The 16,899-nt window shown below is 39.1% G+C and overlaps 1 protein-coding gene across 2 annotated transcripts; it reads left to right on the top strand.

Annotated features, from left to right (window-relative positions):
- Positions 1-5,261: 5,261 nt before the first annotated feature.
- LOC139971768 (uncharacterized) lies at positions 5,262-16,640 on the top strand. 2 transcript variants are annotated; one of them, XM_071978501.1, is made up of 4 exons: positions 5,262-5,375; positions 13,935-14,156; positions 14,790-14,872; positions 15,602-16,640. In XM_071978501.1, the coding sequence occupies exons 2-4, from the start codon at positions 14,024-14,026 to the stop codon at positions 15,893-15,895; spliced, it is 510 nt and encodes a 169-aa protein (XP_071834602.1). In that variant the 5' UTR covers positions 5,262-5,375; positions 13,935-14,023; the 3' UTR covers positions 15,896-16,640. The 2 variants fall into 2 exon arrangements, with proteins under 2 accessions (XP_071834602.1, XP_071834601.1); XM_071978500.1 differs by lacking the exon at positions 5,262-5,375 and adding an exon at positions 7,462-7,593.
- Positions 16,641-16,899: the final 259 nt, after the last annotated feature.

Genomic DNA, 16,899 nt, shown 5'->3' with positions numbered 1-16,899 from the left:
ATAGGTATTTGGGCATGTTCGCATTATCGGAACATTACGACCTATATAAAGTAAAGATACCTATATAAAGTAAATACCTATATATAGTAACGATACAGGGCCGTTGGCTTAGTAGAATCTATAAAGGCAGTTGAGGAACACCGAGAAGCACAAGGTCATCACCTTCGCGAACATGCATGTACGTGATGAGCGGCCTTTTGGCTAAGATCATGTGTAGCATAATGTTCCCCTTGTAGGGGAATCGTGCTACACACCTGACGATGATCGCACCCTCATAGTCGACAAGCAATGGGGACTGGGGTTGAGCTGAGAGGGGATCAGTCGTTCGGATTTTGGTTTTTCATGTCCAGGTTATTTCTTGTGTGACTTTGCTTAATAATGCTCTGTTTGAACGCCATTCCTAGAATTCGTGCCTAGAATCTTGAGGTTGTATAGACGACTGACTAACGAAATCAGAAGAAATGATACGAACATTTCGCTAAAACTAACTGAAATAGCACATATCCAGAAAACCACATTGTCGTACACCAACTTTCATTTATGAAGTGGAAATCTCAGGAGGGGAGGAGGGGAGGGGGGGGGGACTGTTCTTGGCATTAATTGCAAATAAAATATTTGGTGAAACTCTGTCCTACTGAATTATAGAACTTGAGGTAAAATGGATAATATTGTTATAACTACAACATGACTCGCAGCTTAGCACCCAGGCTTAGCAGATAGCATCAGCGATGTATAGACGTGGTTCCTCATTTAATTTACGTTGTAACTGCAATTCGTATTCATATTTCAGTCCAGTTAAAAAGTTCTATTTTATCATCGGGGTTGAGCACATGAGAATTCAATATGAATAATTACTTATCTCATAGCACAATGTTTCAGCTCCCGTTATGATATATATTATATGAGTCATTATGAGCATGATATGCCTAGCGCCTACATGAGTCAATCACTAACCCTGGGGGGACAATCGCCTAAACGAGTCAGTCACTAAACCTGGGGACATTTGATATTGTGTCCCCCACCATTCAGAAAGTGGAGACGTATCCCCCTGTCACCCCATCATTGATGCCCCTGTGTAGCAGGGCTGCCAGATTGACCTGTTTTCGGCCAAAAATGCCCAATGTCCTATTAAATTGTGTCTTGTCCAATTTTTGTCGAAGGCAATAGCCTACGCCATGAGGTATTGGGCAAAAAGTCTATTTAAAATGTTATTGTACGATTGTTTTCGAAGACAATAAGCCATGCATGACTTTTTTATTTAACCCAAAATGGCTTTATTTTAGTTTATATTGCTGATTTTATGATCTGGTATATTATTTTTGGGTAATCGGCATGCTCAAGTTTGGTCAGTGGAATCAGCGGGTACAAGAAAGTACGTCATGTAGGTCAGTGCATCAGGACTGCCAGTATACGTCTGTTCAAAAATTACCCCGAAGTTAAGGAATCCTAAGCCCGGCATTAGCACTACCAAAACTTTGAATGCCGCCATGAAAACATGTAGGCTTTACGCCTGAAGCCAATAGCGCACATCACCTTGTAAAAAACACAAGGGTGGGGTGGGGGTGGGGTTGTGAGGGGCTTTACGTTTGTGGCGTTGGCTGGCCACGGGAGGCGATACGTAGTGCGAAGGAGAGTGAAATGTTGTGAGTGAGGCCATAAAAGCCTAACCTAAATGTTGTCTAAAGAATTGGTAGTCTAGATTGGCAAAAATAGCGCAAAATTGAAGAACTAATATTTCAGTAGGCAGGACTCTAATATATAGGCCGTACAGCTATTCATTATTTAATCCGGCGTGTGTATATTACAACCTTATGTGAAAAGTAGTATTTTGTTTATCTTCCTCCTTTCCAAGCCACGATATACGCACAAACTTCCAACCAGAACAACAGTAAACTCTGCTCACTCAAAAATTTGTACGATCTCTGTGTTTCATAGAATTTTCCCGATGGATTTTTATTTTGAAATAGCCAAGCATGCCGAAGTTTACTTACATCAACATTTTTTACATAGATTTTGGCCTAAGATCTGGTCTATTGTATCTTCGTTTTTGTCCGAAAGTGGCCTATTTCCCCAGTTGAATGTGTTGTGATAGTCCAAGCCATCAGCTATCACAACTTTGCCAACAGGTGTCGCCCACAATTAATTGTAGATAATAGTTTTCAACTGACATGTCCTACCCACCATATGATAGCTGATGGCTTGGGCTATCACAGCACATTCAACTTTTGCCACTACAACGTTTTGGATTTTGAGCTAGAAGAGCTCAAAGTTTAACATAGTCCACCCCAACTTATCTGCCAGCTCCCGTCGCGGAATCTTCTTGTTTCACCCAAGATTTTCTAAAATGACTTAAATCACCTTCAATCATCCAGATTTTTGAGACCATCATTAGTTTATTTCATCCTCTTCAACATCGTTTTAGTGGTAAATTGTGAAGCTTTTGGACATAGGCGAAGGAGCCCAATTTGATTGGGGGGGGGGAGGGGCTGTAACGACTTGCCCGATAAATATAAACAAAATTTTTCGCGCCCCGCGCGCGTTCAACAAATTTAAGTGCATATCATATAAGCATGCATCGGTTATTACATCGCATGCCAATAACATACAATCATTTGCCATGTTATAACCCTTCCACATTGATTAGAATTATTGGGGAAGTCGTTTCAATAATAATGATCACAATAATATTAGTTTAACCATTGAAAAACACATTGCAAATTATTTTTCTTTCGGTATAGGTGCCCGAAAAATTCTCAGCATATTGCCCGAATTTTCACAGAAATGTTTGGTTGGGGGCTGCAGCCCCCCCCCCCCTCATTCCCCCGCCTCCTACGCCTATGCTCATGGTCGCCACAACACTCAAAATACAATACCATGTGTTTGGCTTACGGTGGTGCAGCGGTTAGTGAAAAAATCAGAATGCAATACCAAGTGTTTGAATCACTGTGCCTTTGATACGTAAGTGAAACACTCAAAATGCAATACCAAGTGTTTGAATCACTGTGCGTTTGATACGTAAGTGAAACACTCAGAATGGAATTTGGAATTTTCCCAAACGAAAACAGTTCAAGACGCGGGAACACATGAAGTAGACTCTCATTTTTACTTACAGGCTTCAAGACCAGGCTGCCGAGTTGACGTCATCTTAAGGGTAGCTGTCATCTACAATTGTAGTAAAAGCTATATGCACGTTCCTCAGCCGCCACAATACAGGCAACAACAGCCGTTGGATGACCACCATCTGATGACGTTGTTAACCAAACTAGCTTTAAGAATTGTAGAATATAAGTGGTATATCAATAATTGTACATTTCAAAATAATAACATATGCAATGTTCATGACAAAACTTGATTTTATCAATGATATTTAACAACTTCCTAAATAATTATCCCTATACATTAGTGTGTGTAGCAGTTGTGCTATGTTAGGCTAGCCTAACATTGGCCTAAACGTTACTGGCTAGCATAAATGCAATAACTTACAGTATGTATGTAGGCAGCAGGCATGGATCCAGGATTTTGAGAAAGGAAGGGGGAGGGGTTCTGAATGACGAGGCGAAGCCGAGCGTAAAGACGTACCCGGGGGGGGGTGGGGAGGTGGGGATGGGGTGAGGGTATGTGCCCTCTCATTAAAATTTTTTATAAATAGATGCTCTATCTTGTAAGATGTACTTGATAAGCTGGCAAGGGCGGATCAATGATTCTATGAAAGGGGGGCCATATATATCATCTTGTGATCGCCGTCCTAGAGAGTGGTCTGAGAGGAGGGTGTGTCCCCCTCCCCATTTCAGAATATTTTCAATATTTAAGGGTAGGCTACTTATATGCATACTGGTGCTAGGGCCTAGGCTATATTTTGCAACTTCAAAGTAAATTTATGTTCATGAATTTTCTTATTTTGGGGGTTAGTCTTATACTATTTAATTGAGGCAAATAAAAAAGTTGACAATGTTTTCAATAATTAAGGATCCTTAGGCTAGATTGAATGTTGTGTATCTGGTGATTATCCCTTATGCGAGAACGAAAAGATTTTTTCGGCTTGAATAGTTCTGGTGGCCCCTCCACATTTTTGACTGGGGCTAGGGAGGATCCATGAATTTATGAAATGGGGGTCATCATCTTGTGATCGCCGCCCTGGGGAGAGGTCTTTTGAATGATTAACTCCCACAATCCCCGCTTCCTATGTGGGATACCAGTGGTGTGGTGCTTGGTAGAGATGGGGATGGGGAGAATCCTTGATCTGAGAGAATTTTACTGGTAAAACAGGTTTATACCCACTTTACCTGTTTGGCTTCAGCTACAGTTAGGCCTCATAGATTTATATACCATTCTTTTTAGGAATAAAAAATTCAACCATGCAAACTCCAGAGTGCAGCCAGAACTGTAGTGAAGGAGTAACAAATTATAGGTACTATGTGATATGCCAAAAGAAGGAGAAACATTGTCTTATTGGAATTGCCCTGAACATCTTTTCTGACTTGGGGTACGATTTTGTCTGAAGATACCTATGCTTATATCATTGGAGGCTCTCCTACAGGAGGGCTCTCATGACACAGGCTTCCCTTACCCAATTTATCTTCAAAAATTAGGCGTCATATATTGCAAACTGGCTGAGTTTTCCACCACCTCCGCGACCCCATCCTAAAAGTGAGCATATGCGACAAAGTTTGGGAATATCACTTTTATCTTTATGAAAATGTATTCCTAATGTAATTTCCTTTCATTTGATACCCATTATGCCTTACTTTCATAAACTTCAGTTTTTAGTTTTTACCCTTCCCAACCCCACCCACCCACGTTGCCCAACCGAGCCAATAGTGGGTGTAGATTAATATTTTTGATAAAGGTTCAGCTCTTCAGCATAGTAACATGTAGATTAATATTCCTGCTGGGTTTTCCCTTCCATTTGATAGTCATATCTAATATCTATAATATTACATGAAATACCATTTTGAACTTTCCCTGGGATCCCCTAGTTCATGGGGAATATGAGAGCATTTATGGTTCCCCCTCTCAGTATTGGGAAATATTTGGATTCCTGGTATCATTTCCTTTCATTTGATACTCACCATGCCATACTTAAAATAATCTCAATTTTACCCCTCCCCACCTCAGGGGTGGGGGCTGTGTGAACATTTGAGAGTGAGTCATTTCAGATTTTCATCAGGGCACCCTAGGCTATCTTTTAAGATATAGCAAATAAAAAATAGCACAAGGAATAAAAAAAATGTTCCGGTGCTCCCTGGTTTAATAGTTATGATGCTGTTTATTACAGGATCTGCCAATTACTGAATCAGACTGTACCGCTAACCCATGTGTGACTGTGAACCACAATAACTTTGTTCAGAGGTTTGTAGTTACATCCAGTCACAGAAGTAAGTTGTAATGATTTGATTTCATTATATACCTTGTGTTATTGTAGTTAGCTTTACATAGAACTCCTTTAGGTTATGCATAATGAAGGATGCTAGGTTAGATTTGGATATGATGTTGGGAACTTGGTCATCTTGCCATGAAAGTGAGGGCGCTAGATCATAATGTGATGAGGCCAGCCTGCTTATTGGAAATAACAAGCATTCAGTGTGCTAACTTCAGATGTTTTAAATGGGTTTGTTGAGTTAAGAATAATTAATTTAATGTTAAGAGATTGTTTCTGTTTCTATTTATGCATGTAAGAACATCCACTCAAAATGCTTTTCATAATTCTTCACATAATTGAATGAAAACGATCTCTCATACATTAAGACAACGCCTGTGTTTGCGTGTTACTTTCCTCGTCTTTTGTCAACCCTTCTAAAGGTATTGCAATCCATGAACCAGAAAAGTACAATTTCGCAGGACATGACTACAGTACTACACTGTATGCAAGGTACTTGTGACCGGCAACTCAGTAAGGAAATGATGTGATCGCGACCAACTATATGGCCAAGACTGTCCAAAAAAAAAATTCTATTACTGAATCATTCTTTCCCCGTTGTCCACGTAAGTCAGGTTGCCTTTCGAGGACGATCATGCCACCAAGCCCCCTTTCTGCATTCTTTATTTTGCCCGGAGTATATTATATGAAAACGAGTACACGCTATTCTTTAACTATATTTCCCCGGGCAGTCCATACTTTCCCTTGACCCTGTATTGATCCAAAACCCATTCTTAGTCCTTGCTGCAAATCCCGTCATATTAACCAATATGCACTACCTTTATATTGTTTATAATGTTTTCCCAATTGAATTGAATTTGAATTTATTGTCAACAATTGGAAATTCGGCTTACACAGGTCGTAAACGAAAAAAGAAAAGAGAAAAAAAAGCAACAGTATAAGTATCAATAGACTGCGATACACATACAGTAATACAAACATTGATTTTGGATTTCATTTTTGATCATAAAAAATAATGGTTTGTGCAGATATCTCGCCGGTATGATGTTTAATGAACTTATAATGTAATGTGGCGAATATCGTCTGTAGCTCGGTAGAGATGGTACTATCGTTGCCCTGGGGAATATCATTCGGTACAGTGGCGGAGCGTCCATACAGTCAGGGGGGCGGATGCCCCCCCCCCCCTGACGGACTCAAATAGACTGCTGGCGCCCTTTTCAGCTTTTTACCACTTTTTACTTATTCGCGATTATTGACTTTTTATGCGCTCTCATCTACCTATTGACATTTGTCACATATTTTTGGCGATGACACCTATTTATACTACGTTTATCTGCAAATTAGCAAGGCCCGGAAAGGGTCATTTCCGGCGATCTAGGGAGTATCTTTACTCAAAAATTTCGGTACGCTCCGCGCTAACCCGTGGTGGCGCTCCGCTTAGATAGTGTCGGAAGCGCCCCTACAGACCATTCTCGCCCCCCTTGACCAATACCCCTAGCTCCGCCACTGATTCGGTAGGGTATTTCGGAAGCTTAGCCCCACTCAAATAAATGATTAAAATGTTCTGTTGATTTCAAAATGATTTATTCTCTCTGTGATACAATTTAAAGTTCAAATAAACGCATTAAAACATTGATTCAAGATACTGATTGAAAACAAATAGGTATAAATTATTTGGCCACAATATTCTGATCCTGAATACTGGATGATTCCTTTTCCAGAACTAGTTTTCCTCTATAAAACTGCTCAGAAGTTGCAAAGCTTTGGGTCACATGTGATGGGGCATCTGATCCATGATTGGTTCAATATTACCTACTTCGGGTCTATGCAAATTACGGATTTTTGAGAGCATGGTAAATACAAAACTACGAGCTAGGCGCACAGAAATGATTCATTTCTGAGGCTAGGTGCCACATAAATTAATTTCTGTGCTATAATTTGAATAAAAAATAAATTTCGTTACAATTTTAAATAAGAGGTGGACTAAAAGCTCCAGCTAGAGATTTATATAAATCATGCGCATTAGAAACGTTTGCCTACTAATATAAGTCCCTCCTTAACGAGGGACTTTCCAAGTTCCTGAAACATGAGGTTATGAGGAAGTAACCTGCTCATGTGCTTATAACACTACGTATATGAACTGATTTGGACGTAAGTTAGCAGTTCCACGTGTGTTTCTGTTTGTCTGGATTTAAAATCGGGCTGGCACGTCCTTGGTAAGCTAGTAATTTCTTTTCATGTCCAACTGTCACGGGGTTATAACCCTATCGCTGGAAGCGTGCACCGCTTTATTCGAGTCATTCTACGATAAACGCATGCATGACAGGCTGTAGGCCTCGATTAACATTCGCATAGGAATTGCCCTATCCTATTCCCTACACTGTAGCCAGCTGTAACATTAAGCCTACGCAAGCCTCGCAAGTAATGAAAATAGCATTCGAAGTTAGGCCTAGCTTACCACTCATTATTCTATGGCAGTAATAGAGACTTAGGCAAAAGTACAAGATCTTGCTAGGCATCGTTTTGGAATGTGTTTAACATGTTAGGTCTAGGCATAATTACTTTTTTACAAATGTTGACAGGTGATACATGTAAGCCTTTACCAGAAACAATGCTGATAAATTGAGTAACTCATGCCATAGAGAGAAAAGTTGTGCCTCCAAGTTTGAAATACATCATTCCCTTACTATCTAACTTAGTCTATGTCACAGGTACCCCCGACATTTGTCATACAGTTATTAGAACAGTCTCAACATGGCTTTTGTCAAAATAGGTCTTGTCTCACTAATATCCTTGAGTTTATGGAAGATGTAACTATAGCTCACTAAATAGGCATAAGTCTGTAGATGTTGTGTTTCTGGATTTCCAGAAGGCCTTTGATAAAGTGCCCCACCAGCGTCTTTTACTTAGGTTGAAGAGTATGGGTGTCAATGGGAATTTACTGTCTTGGATCGAGTATTGGCTTGGTAATAGGAAACAGAGGGTGGTAAATAAAGGCTGTGATTCTTCTTGGCAAGATGTTACTAGTGGGGTTCCACAAGGGTCTGTTTTGGGTCCCTTGTTGTTTGTTGCCTATATAAATGACATTGACGGAGATATTGTGTGTACAGCTAAGAAGTTTGCTGATGACACAAAATTGTATTCTGAGGTCTCTTCCAAAAGCGATTCTGAGAAGTTTCAAACGGATTTGAATAAGGTTTTTTCCTGGTCTCAGAGATGGCGAATATGCTTTTTAATATTGATAAATGCAAGGTAATGCACATAGGTAGTAGAAACCAAAAGTATACCTACAATCTTAATGGTGTGGAGTTACAGGAGGTCTTTGTTGAAAGAGACTAGGTATCTACATTGACTCATCTCTGCAACCTTCTAAACATTGTCTTGAAGCTGCTAAAAGAGGTAATAGAGTTTTAGGTATGATCAAGAGGAACTTCAGTTTTCTGAAAGAGGACATATTAGTTAGGCTTTATAAGCATTTGGTTAGGCCTCATCTGGAGTATGCTGTGCAGGCTTGGAACCCATATTTTGCTAAGGATAAGGAAGTACTTGAAAAGGTTCAGAGGAGGGCTACTAGGATGATTAGTTCCTTAAAGAGTGTTCCTTGTTATAGGCGTTTAAAACTGTTGAATCTCACCACACTGGAGCTTAGGAGGTTACGTGGGGAATTGATTCAGGTTTCCAAGATTGTGTATGGTTTTGACAAGTTATCCTTGACCGACTTTTTCATGTTTGCTAATAGCAATTGTACCAGAGGTCATTGTCTTAAATTCCAAAAGTCACAAAGTAGGATTAATATTCGGCATAACTTTTTTCTAATAGGGTTGTGAATGAGTGGAACGGTTTGCCTGAGAAAGTTGTACTTGCAATTAGTGTCAATGGGTTTAAGAATGCTTTGGACAAGCACTTTAAGCATTGTAATCGGGTCTGAGTTTGTGTCTTCAGTTTTTTCCCTCTCCTATAGGGTCCTTGATGCGGACTTGAGTGTCCCTCCTGATTCTACTAAACTAAACTATAAACTAAACTATAAAAGAGAAAACCACGACACTGGCACAGTGGCAGTCTAGACCTGGTCTAATTGCTACATTTGGCTAACTCGAGCGTGAGACTTTCAAACTGGAACTTCAGCATAAATCTACCCTTCTGACATAAAAATGATACATTGTGTTTCAAAAGAGTTACTTTATCTGACAGTTCAAAAATCCAAGGAATATTGGATCAGGGAGCTGCTACTCTAACAGAGAATCAATTTTTTAATCGTTTCCGGGATGGATATTTCAAATAAGCTTTCAGTATCGAACGTGCCGTCATCTGGGCGAATTCAGATCGCGATATAAACCACGTACGCTGCATACAGTTCCTACAATAATCACAACAAAAACCTTGTTTGAATACAGATTAATTTTCTTCCTTAATGTTCGGTGAAATTTCTTATAAATTAGATACCGGTATGTTTAAAAAACATCGTTAAGTCGTCATATATATGTAGTTCATCGGTGACTTCGTGGTCTTTATGTAACACAAGATAAGTTTGAACAGTAGACTATTTATTGTTTACATTGCGCTATCCAGCACCAATGCGAAGAATGTTCGCATGTAGGCTACCGCAGTAAAGTTTACTTTCGGACTGTTGTACGAAGCCTAGGCTCCATGCTTGAATGTAGTACCGGGAAGCTTAGCTAAGCTTCCCGGTACTACATTCAAGCATGGAGCTATAAACAGAGGCTTTGTGTAGAACGATGCCTCAGTGCCAGACATTCGGTTGTTGTAATTCGTGTAGATGCGTGAAGAAAAGGGAGACAAAATTTAAAAAAAAATCTATTCCTGACCCAGAATAGAGTGAGGAAAACTATGTAGAATGGGTTTGGGTTATAGAAGAACCGTTTATAGCTCCATGGTACAATGCAATGCACGTACAAACTGGGCATGGTAGGCTGTATACGCACGTTCGAGATGCGTACGTAATATATAAGCATGGAGGTAAAAACAGATATAACTAGAAAATGTGGTTGCGAAATCGCATCCACTCTGTTTATGAGTCTGTTTTCAAGGTTGAAGGGGATAGCGAGTAGTGGGTAAAAGTCCTATGCGAGTCTATATTTAGGGAATAATGAATAGATGAAGGGGTTGCTGAATGATAAGTGGGAGGACGTCATCACAGTAGTTAAATGGCCATTGCCTCCTGTGATGTCTGAGCGGTTATGATCTCGGCAATAGATACCGGAAGTGGTTACTTTGTGTATACATGAACGTAATGGGCCATGGGGATGATTCATTGTAGGTTATTAGGTACTTTGGAAGTAAAGTTCATTCAGTTGCTACGACAGGCCCCGATCTTCAGCTTTCAAGGTCACCTTGGTTTGAATCCAGTTGACTGTGGTCAAGATTTACTGATAATTGTGGGCAAAGGAAGCAGATGACCAAATGGTTGCCAACTAAAAAGTTGGAAGGCAGTACATTCATAATGCTAATTGAGACTACTGATGTGGAACTTATAATATGCGATAGCCAAACCAGGGAGCTGGAGAAATTATGTAGCCTCGTTTTCGAAACATTTCTATCCAGTGGCATGTACAGGATATGTGGAAGGGAGGGGGTGGAAAAGTTGTTTGTCATGGGGGAGGGGTAAAAAGGAGAGGGTCGTGGTGTGTAAGGGGGTGTCACCCTGCCTTTGCGAAATTTGTGTTTGGGTAAGCGTGCTTGATGCCAAATGGTGCTATAATTTAAAGTACATTTTATATTCTACAATTTGGAATTGTGACCATGAGACAAGAAGAAGTAATTGATGCTTGTGTTAAAGAAACTGTATTGAAAATAAAAGACTGATAATACTATAGTAAAATCTATAAATCTAAACAGCAAGTCCACACTAGTTAGAAGTGGAGTGAAGTTGAATTTTTGAAAAACCTGATACTATGAATGACACTTAAAGTAAGAGAGTTGTAAAATACGCTGCTGTTAAAATCAAGGCAAGACAAAATCATGAAAGTTCTTAGGATTTGCATTGGTGCAGAAGGTCTGGTAATACTTAATTAGAAATATATAAATATATACAGCAAGTCTTGGAAACCTGATACTATGAATGACACTGACATGTAGTAATAATCGGTGTGATGTTATGGCACTGGAGAATGGACGGATTCTGAATCTCGGTGAAAGTCCTGTAATGTGAGGTGACTTGAACATTTATTTCCTATGAGGTTTAAACTTTGAGAATACCATGTTGATATAGACAAGTGGCATTGATGGAGTCTCAAGAGAAGTTACTTAAATACAAAACGATACGGAAATACTTTGTTTGTATTACTGTGTACAGGTTTGTTGGTAATATATAAGTTAGGTGAATCTGGCAACATGGATGTAGTGTGTTGTGTAGTGTGCTTCTTGAAGGATTGTGATGGTGAAACAGGTCAGTAGATCCTCAGCATTTGGGGTTGTCCTTAAAATGTTGGTCATTGCTTCCCAATTCTTTCCTTCGGGACCCATGTTGTGCTTTCCCCACAGTAGCTGTGATCCATAATTTTCTAACAGCTAACAGACCCAGATATACTGCCTGGTATTGATGTTAAAACCGCACCTCGACTGTTTCAAATGATGAGTGTCTTAGCTGTTCTTTTTTATGCTAAAAGGAATACTTGATCTTGATATTACAAGGAATGTTACCTGTATGCACTGCCAGTAATTTGCTTACTTTGACTAATGGTATGATGTAACAATTATTAGAACTGTGCGACAAAGTTGAAAGTCTTTTCTAATTTATTTTCTTGAGATGTATCATCAGTGGACACACATATAACTCTATAACCATACTAATACACTATTACGTAAACATGTGACTATCAATACCTCATAAGAAGAGTAGTTTCTGATGAATTGGTAGATTTATTTTTTAGATATGTCACAGTGGCAAAACCCAGATTCCCACAAATTTGTTGTGGTAAATGGCAACAGTAAAGCTGTGACGTACTGTGCGTAACGTCGGCTGTGAAGTGATGGGTTAATTTTGCCGACAAATATTCATTAACATTTTTTGACGATGAAATATATGTGTGCAACCCAATACCAACGCTTGGTGAGTCATTTTTAGGTTGCAACCTATAGTTAGGGAAGTTTGGATGTAGGTGTTATGCAGAAGTTACAGAGAAGTTTAGTACAGACTTTGTCGAAAGGGTAGGCTGTCTCATGTGGTTGTTCTGGAAATGTTTTGGCTTGGCTGATATTGGGATACCTGTTAAATGTACTTTAAGATAAATGTTGTTAAACTTAACTGTTAAACTTAAATGCTTAGAATTCACACACAATACACTGTTGACTGTTGGTTTACAACATCACTTGCCAGTTATGCAATTAGTAGCGAAAGAAATGAAGCTGTTAAGAATAATAGTTTTGTGAGGTGATGTTGTAGATACAGTGGTTGAAATTACAGTGTGGACATTAATAATAAGAACATGATGGTAATAAAGTGTTGAAGTCCCAAAGGTTAACAATTTGGAAAAGAATATAGTGGAAAATATGATATACGTTTAGTAGTACAGATAAGTGGAATGGTGCATGAAGATATGAAAGTGAAAATAAGTTGTCAAATATGATATACATATTGAAAGTGTTGGAGATAAATTGAGTGGTGCATGTAGGTATGAAAGTGCAAATAAATTGTCAACTGTTTACTACCTTTTACTTAAATGGTGCATGAAGTTATAAAAGTGAAAAGTAAAATGTCAAAGGATATGTCAAATGGTGGGTGTCTTCTTCATTAGGTGAACTGTACATGATAGCAGATCAAGAGATGAATGTATGTATGTATATGTGATCTTCCCGCAAGCAGGAACTCGCGAAAGAAGCCATGGAGGCTTATAGACTCGCAAGCTGACCGAAGCCAATCTCTCGGCACACATCCATTTAACGTCCATGTCGGGAAGTTGTTATTGAACAACACCCTTGCCAGACGACACACATTGCTGTCGGCGGGGAATCGAACCGGGGATCTCATGACCGGGAGACGCCGGCGTTAACCACTAGGCGATACACTCCGCCATGTGATGAACATTTTTCTGAGGGCATTGTGTGAACTATCGTAATTCCAAATCTTAAGCTACATTAGTTTGTGTAATGCCTATTGTGATAATCACGGATTGTATACTCTCAGGTAAGGTAAGATCAGGGCAGACGGATGTTATGATGTTGTTTGACTGACAAAAATCTACTCACCTCAATTGCCTAAATGAAAACAGTTAACCGTAAAATTTCTCATGTATTTCTTTAAGTGGACACCGTAGGAATTAACGATGGGGAAACTTAACGGTCAAAGGGAAAATGGTTAAAGACCTTGAAGGAGTAGGCACTTAGAGGAAGGCATAATATCACTTCATGACAATAATGTTGTGAAATTTACAAAAACGGGTAAATTCCAAGTTTGTGAGGTTTTGCGTAAAAATAGCACGTCAAAATGGTAATTAGTGTGAGATATTAGATCATTAATTAACAGCTAATAGTGAGTGTTCAAAATGACAGTAATTTCAATGTTTACATATTTACTAGCCTGTCAATTTGTTCTGTACAGTCTTCCGGCAGTTGTGACTGAACTGACTACAGTAGCTGCATGCCTGATCAGTATTCCCAATTTCTTGTTACAAGAATCGTCTGCACAAGATGGCGTCAGTGACAATTCGCAGACAAGTACGATGGGATACCGAATGTGTACTCTCCTTACTGCTTCAAGATGACGAAGTGCCGTTTACCACAGTTTTGGTAGGGCAGGGCCCAGTTACCCCTGAAGAACAAGGTACCACATTCTTTAAAGAACGGTGTATTATGTTAATACATATACATAGCTTATTGATGGATATTTCCTTGAAATAAGTTTCTAAATAAGATCAATGTTGTGCAACTTTACAAAGGTGTATCTTCCATAGCTTAAGAGTATAAATCACAACTCAAAAAGTAGACAAACTGCATAATTTGGCTGCATTATGGTCACCTATATAGAGTGATGTGAATGTAATTATGTGACGACATACATTTAGTTTAAATCAAATTATATGACACATATATTGCCTGTAGTGGTGGTGGTGCGGGAAGGGGGTGGGGGCATTAATTGAGATGAGGATGGGGTGAGGTTCGATTGAGTGAGTGAGGTGTGGAATGATATGAGGGTGTCACAACACCAGTGGCGTGCACAAGATTTGAACTGTGGGTGTGAGTCAAAGTCTATTATTTTCCCGACTGATTTAGGTAGGGGTATGAGAAGGCCATAAGCAGATCACTGCAGGGATTTACAAAGTAAGTTGTGTTGCCAAGGGGTCGTTGAAACTGACTGTTATGAAGGGGGTCTTACAAACTCGACTGAACGCGCCCTTCCCTCCCCCTTTGTTCACGCTATTGTACGATGACTATGTTCTCTTGCTATGAAATACAGATGATAACCAGAGCTTTGACCAGAGAGCATTACACGAAATAGCTGAACGACTCAAGGAAATAGGAGATAATCTTAACAAAGAGGTTTGTTCCGATGTCTTTAAGATATCTACATATCGATTAGGCCCTGATGCCTGATTTTCTATGGGGTGGTGTGTTAGTTACTGAGGATATCTACCTTTTTGTTGAACATCGTCCTGGGAAAGGAATCTATAGTGTTTACATTATATTAGGTGAATAGCTGGTGGAGCATTGTGCTATATATATACTTTGCAACCAATTGAAATTGTTTTGTGACATAATTTTGATGCAGTGAGTATAAAACGCCCGTAGTACGAAAGACCATTCACTACCCACTAAAGTGTGGACCTTTGAAAATGGGAGGGTTGGGGGGGGGGGGTTGTTCGTACGCAACGGTCGCATTCCCCTACCCCGTTCTGCGTACTTGTCTGGTCGAGTAACGTTATGATATTTTAAAATGAATTAGAGATCTGTAATTCCCACATTAGAGGTACAAATGTAATATCATATCACAATGTTTTTTAACCAATTAAAAGTATCTTTGTAATTCGTTTCAAGACATATATTTATTTACCATTACTAATGTCAATTTGTAAAAGTCTTTGATTAATCGCAAGATACCTTTAACTGCAACATTGTTTACTTTGCCAGAATAACATGTACATTGGTATTAGTAATGACTGTCGTCAAATGATGAAAGGCGTTGTTATAATGTGATGGTAACATCGTATAACGTAAACCTCATAGGTTGTAAAATTAAGTATACTTTCATCCTTTTTTCTTGAAATTTAGATACAACCTGAACTTCAGAAGATACTCGTTCCAAAAATGCTCTTAGAAGCAGGAAAAGTAGCATATACAACCTTTGAAGAGTGGATTAAAGAAATCTTAGACAAACATCAGCACAGCTTGACAGACAAGAGCGACAGACACCAAGTAGCTCTGCTTCTGATGGGTGTTAAGCTAGCTTTCAGAACAGCAAAGGGGCAAACACAGCTAACAAACACTATTTGTGACAGACTTCGTGATTATATGGTGGATTTTGTAAGCACAACCTTCCCAAATTGGCTTAACCAGCAGGGATAATTTGGAAAAGTCAACATTTACTAGTTCATTATCTTTTTGGTAAAACGGTAATTATTATGTTAGGTTTGCTGCAATGGATATTACCTCAGGTGTGTTTCTTTATTTTGTAGTTCCATCCAGCTTGCATTTCTATTCTGACATTCGCTTCTGAAATGACCTTTGGTGGGTAACCACGCGTCTCAAAATATCTGGTGATCTGGTGTGAAGCCTACGCGAAATCAGAATGGCGGGAACATATTCTTTTAGCTTGTAACATCTGAGAATAGGGAATGGGGTTGGTACAAGTAGGTGGATGACTGGATGAGTACAATAAGTAATAATTTGTGAGAGTTCGGTAGATTTTAAGTAAATATTTGAAGAGATTACGCAATTATCGATGGATAGCATTAGATCTAGGAAGTTAACAGAAGAAGAAATTTCATAGGTGAAATTTAAAGAAGAGTAGAAACTTAATAGACCTACACAATTAATAACGGTTTGTAGTTCATTTCTGGATCCAATGGCAGCACTAAGTATGTCATCGATGTAACGTTTGTTGAAAATGGGTCTGTTCCCATGTAAAAGGGCCCATGATCAAGCAGGCGATGGATGGACCCATTTTGGTGCCCATTGTTAACCCTTTGACAAAATTCACAATTTGATTATTATTCCCATGCAATCATGAATGAATGAATGTTTATTTATGTGGCAACGAAAAGTTGAAGCTGATATGGGAAGAGAAATATATGCTACTCTGTAAAACCAATCACAAACTTTTCTCAAAATCTCGACCATAACTCTGGATATGGTTGTTTGAAAGTAAACTATATTTTCTTTTTAGGAGATAAAGCCTTCCCTATACTCCAGGATGTGGATCATCGTATAGGTTGTCTGAGATTCCGTCATGGCAGGTGTTTTTCAAAAACTTTGTTTCAAAAAAGAATACCGGTATGCGATACAATTGAATTGTATGCTTAGGTTGACAATGTGCTCTTGCAACAAGAAGTTAATCAGTTGTTTGTAAG

This window comes from Apostichopus japonicus, chromosome 8, assembly GCF_037975245.1.
Source record: "Apostichopus japonicus isolate 1M-3 chromosome 8, ASM3797524v1, whole genome shotgun sequence".
Lineage (NCBI taxonomy): Eukaryota > Metazoa > Echinodermata > Holothuroidea > Aspidochirotida > Stichopodidae > Apostichopus > Apostichopus japonicus.
Note: the sequence above shows the minus strand (reverse complement) of the source record. Positions and strands in the feature narration are given on the sequence as shown.

Bases quoted from the DNA above. Each gene is read 5' to 3' on its own strand.
- LOC139971768 (XM_071978501.1), top strand. From the start codon at position 14,024: ATGGCGTCAGTGACAATTCGCAGACAAGTACGATGGGATACCGAATGT. The intron at 14,157-14,789 runs GTACCACATTCT...TATGAAATACAG, and splicing joins AGTTACCCCTGAAGAACAAG to ATGATAACCAGAGCTTTGAC. The intron at 14,873-15,601 runs GTTTGTTCCGAT...CTTGAAATTTAG, and splicing joins GAGATAATCTTAACAAAGAG to ATACAACCTGAACTTCAGAA.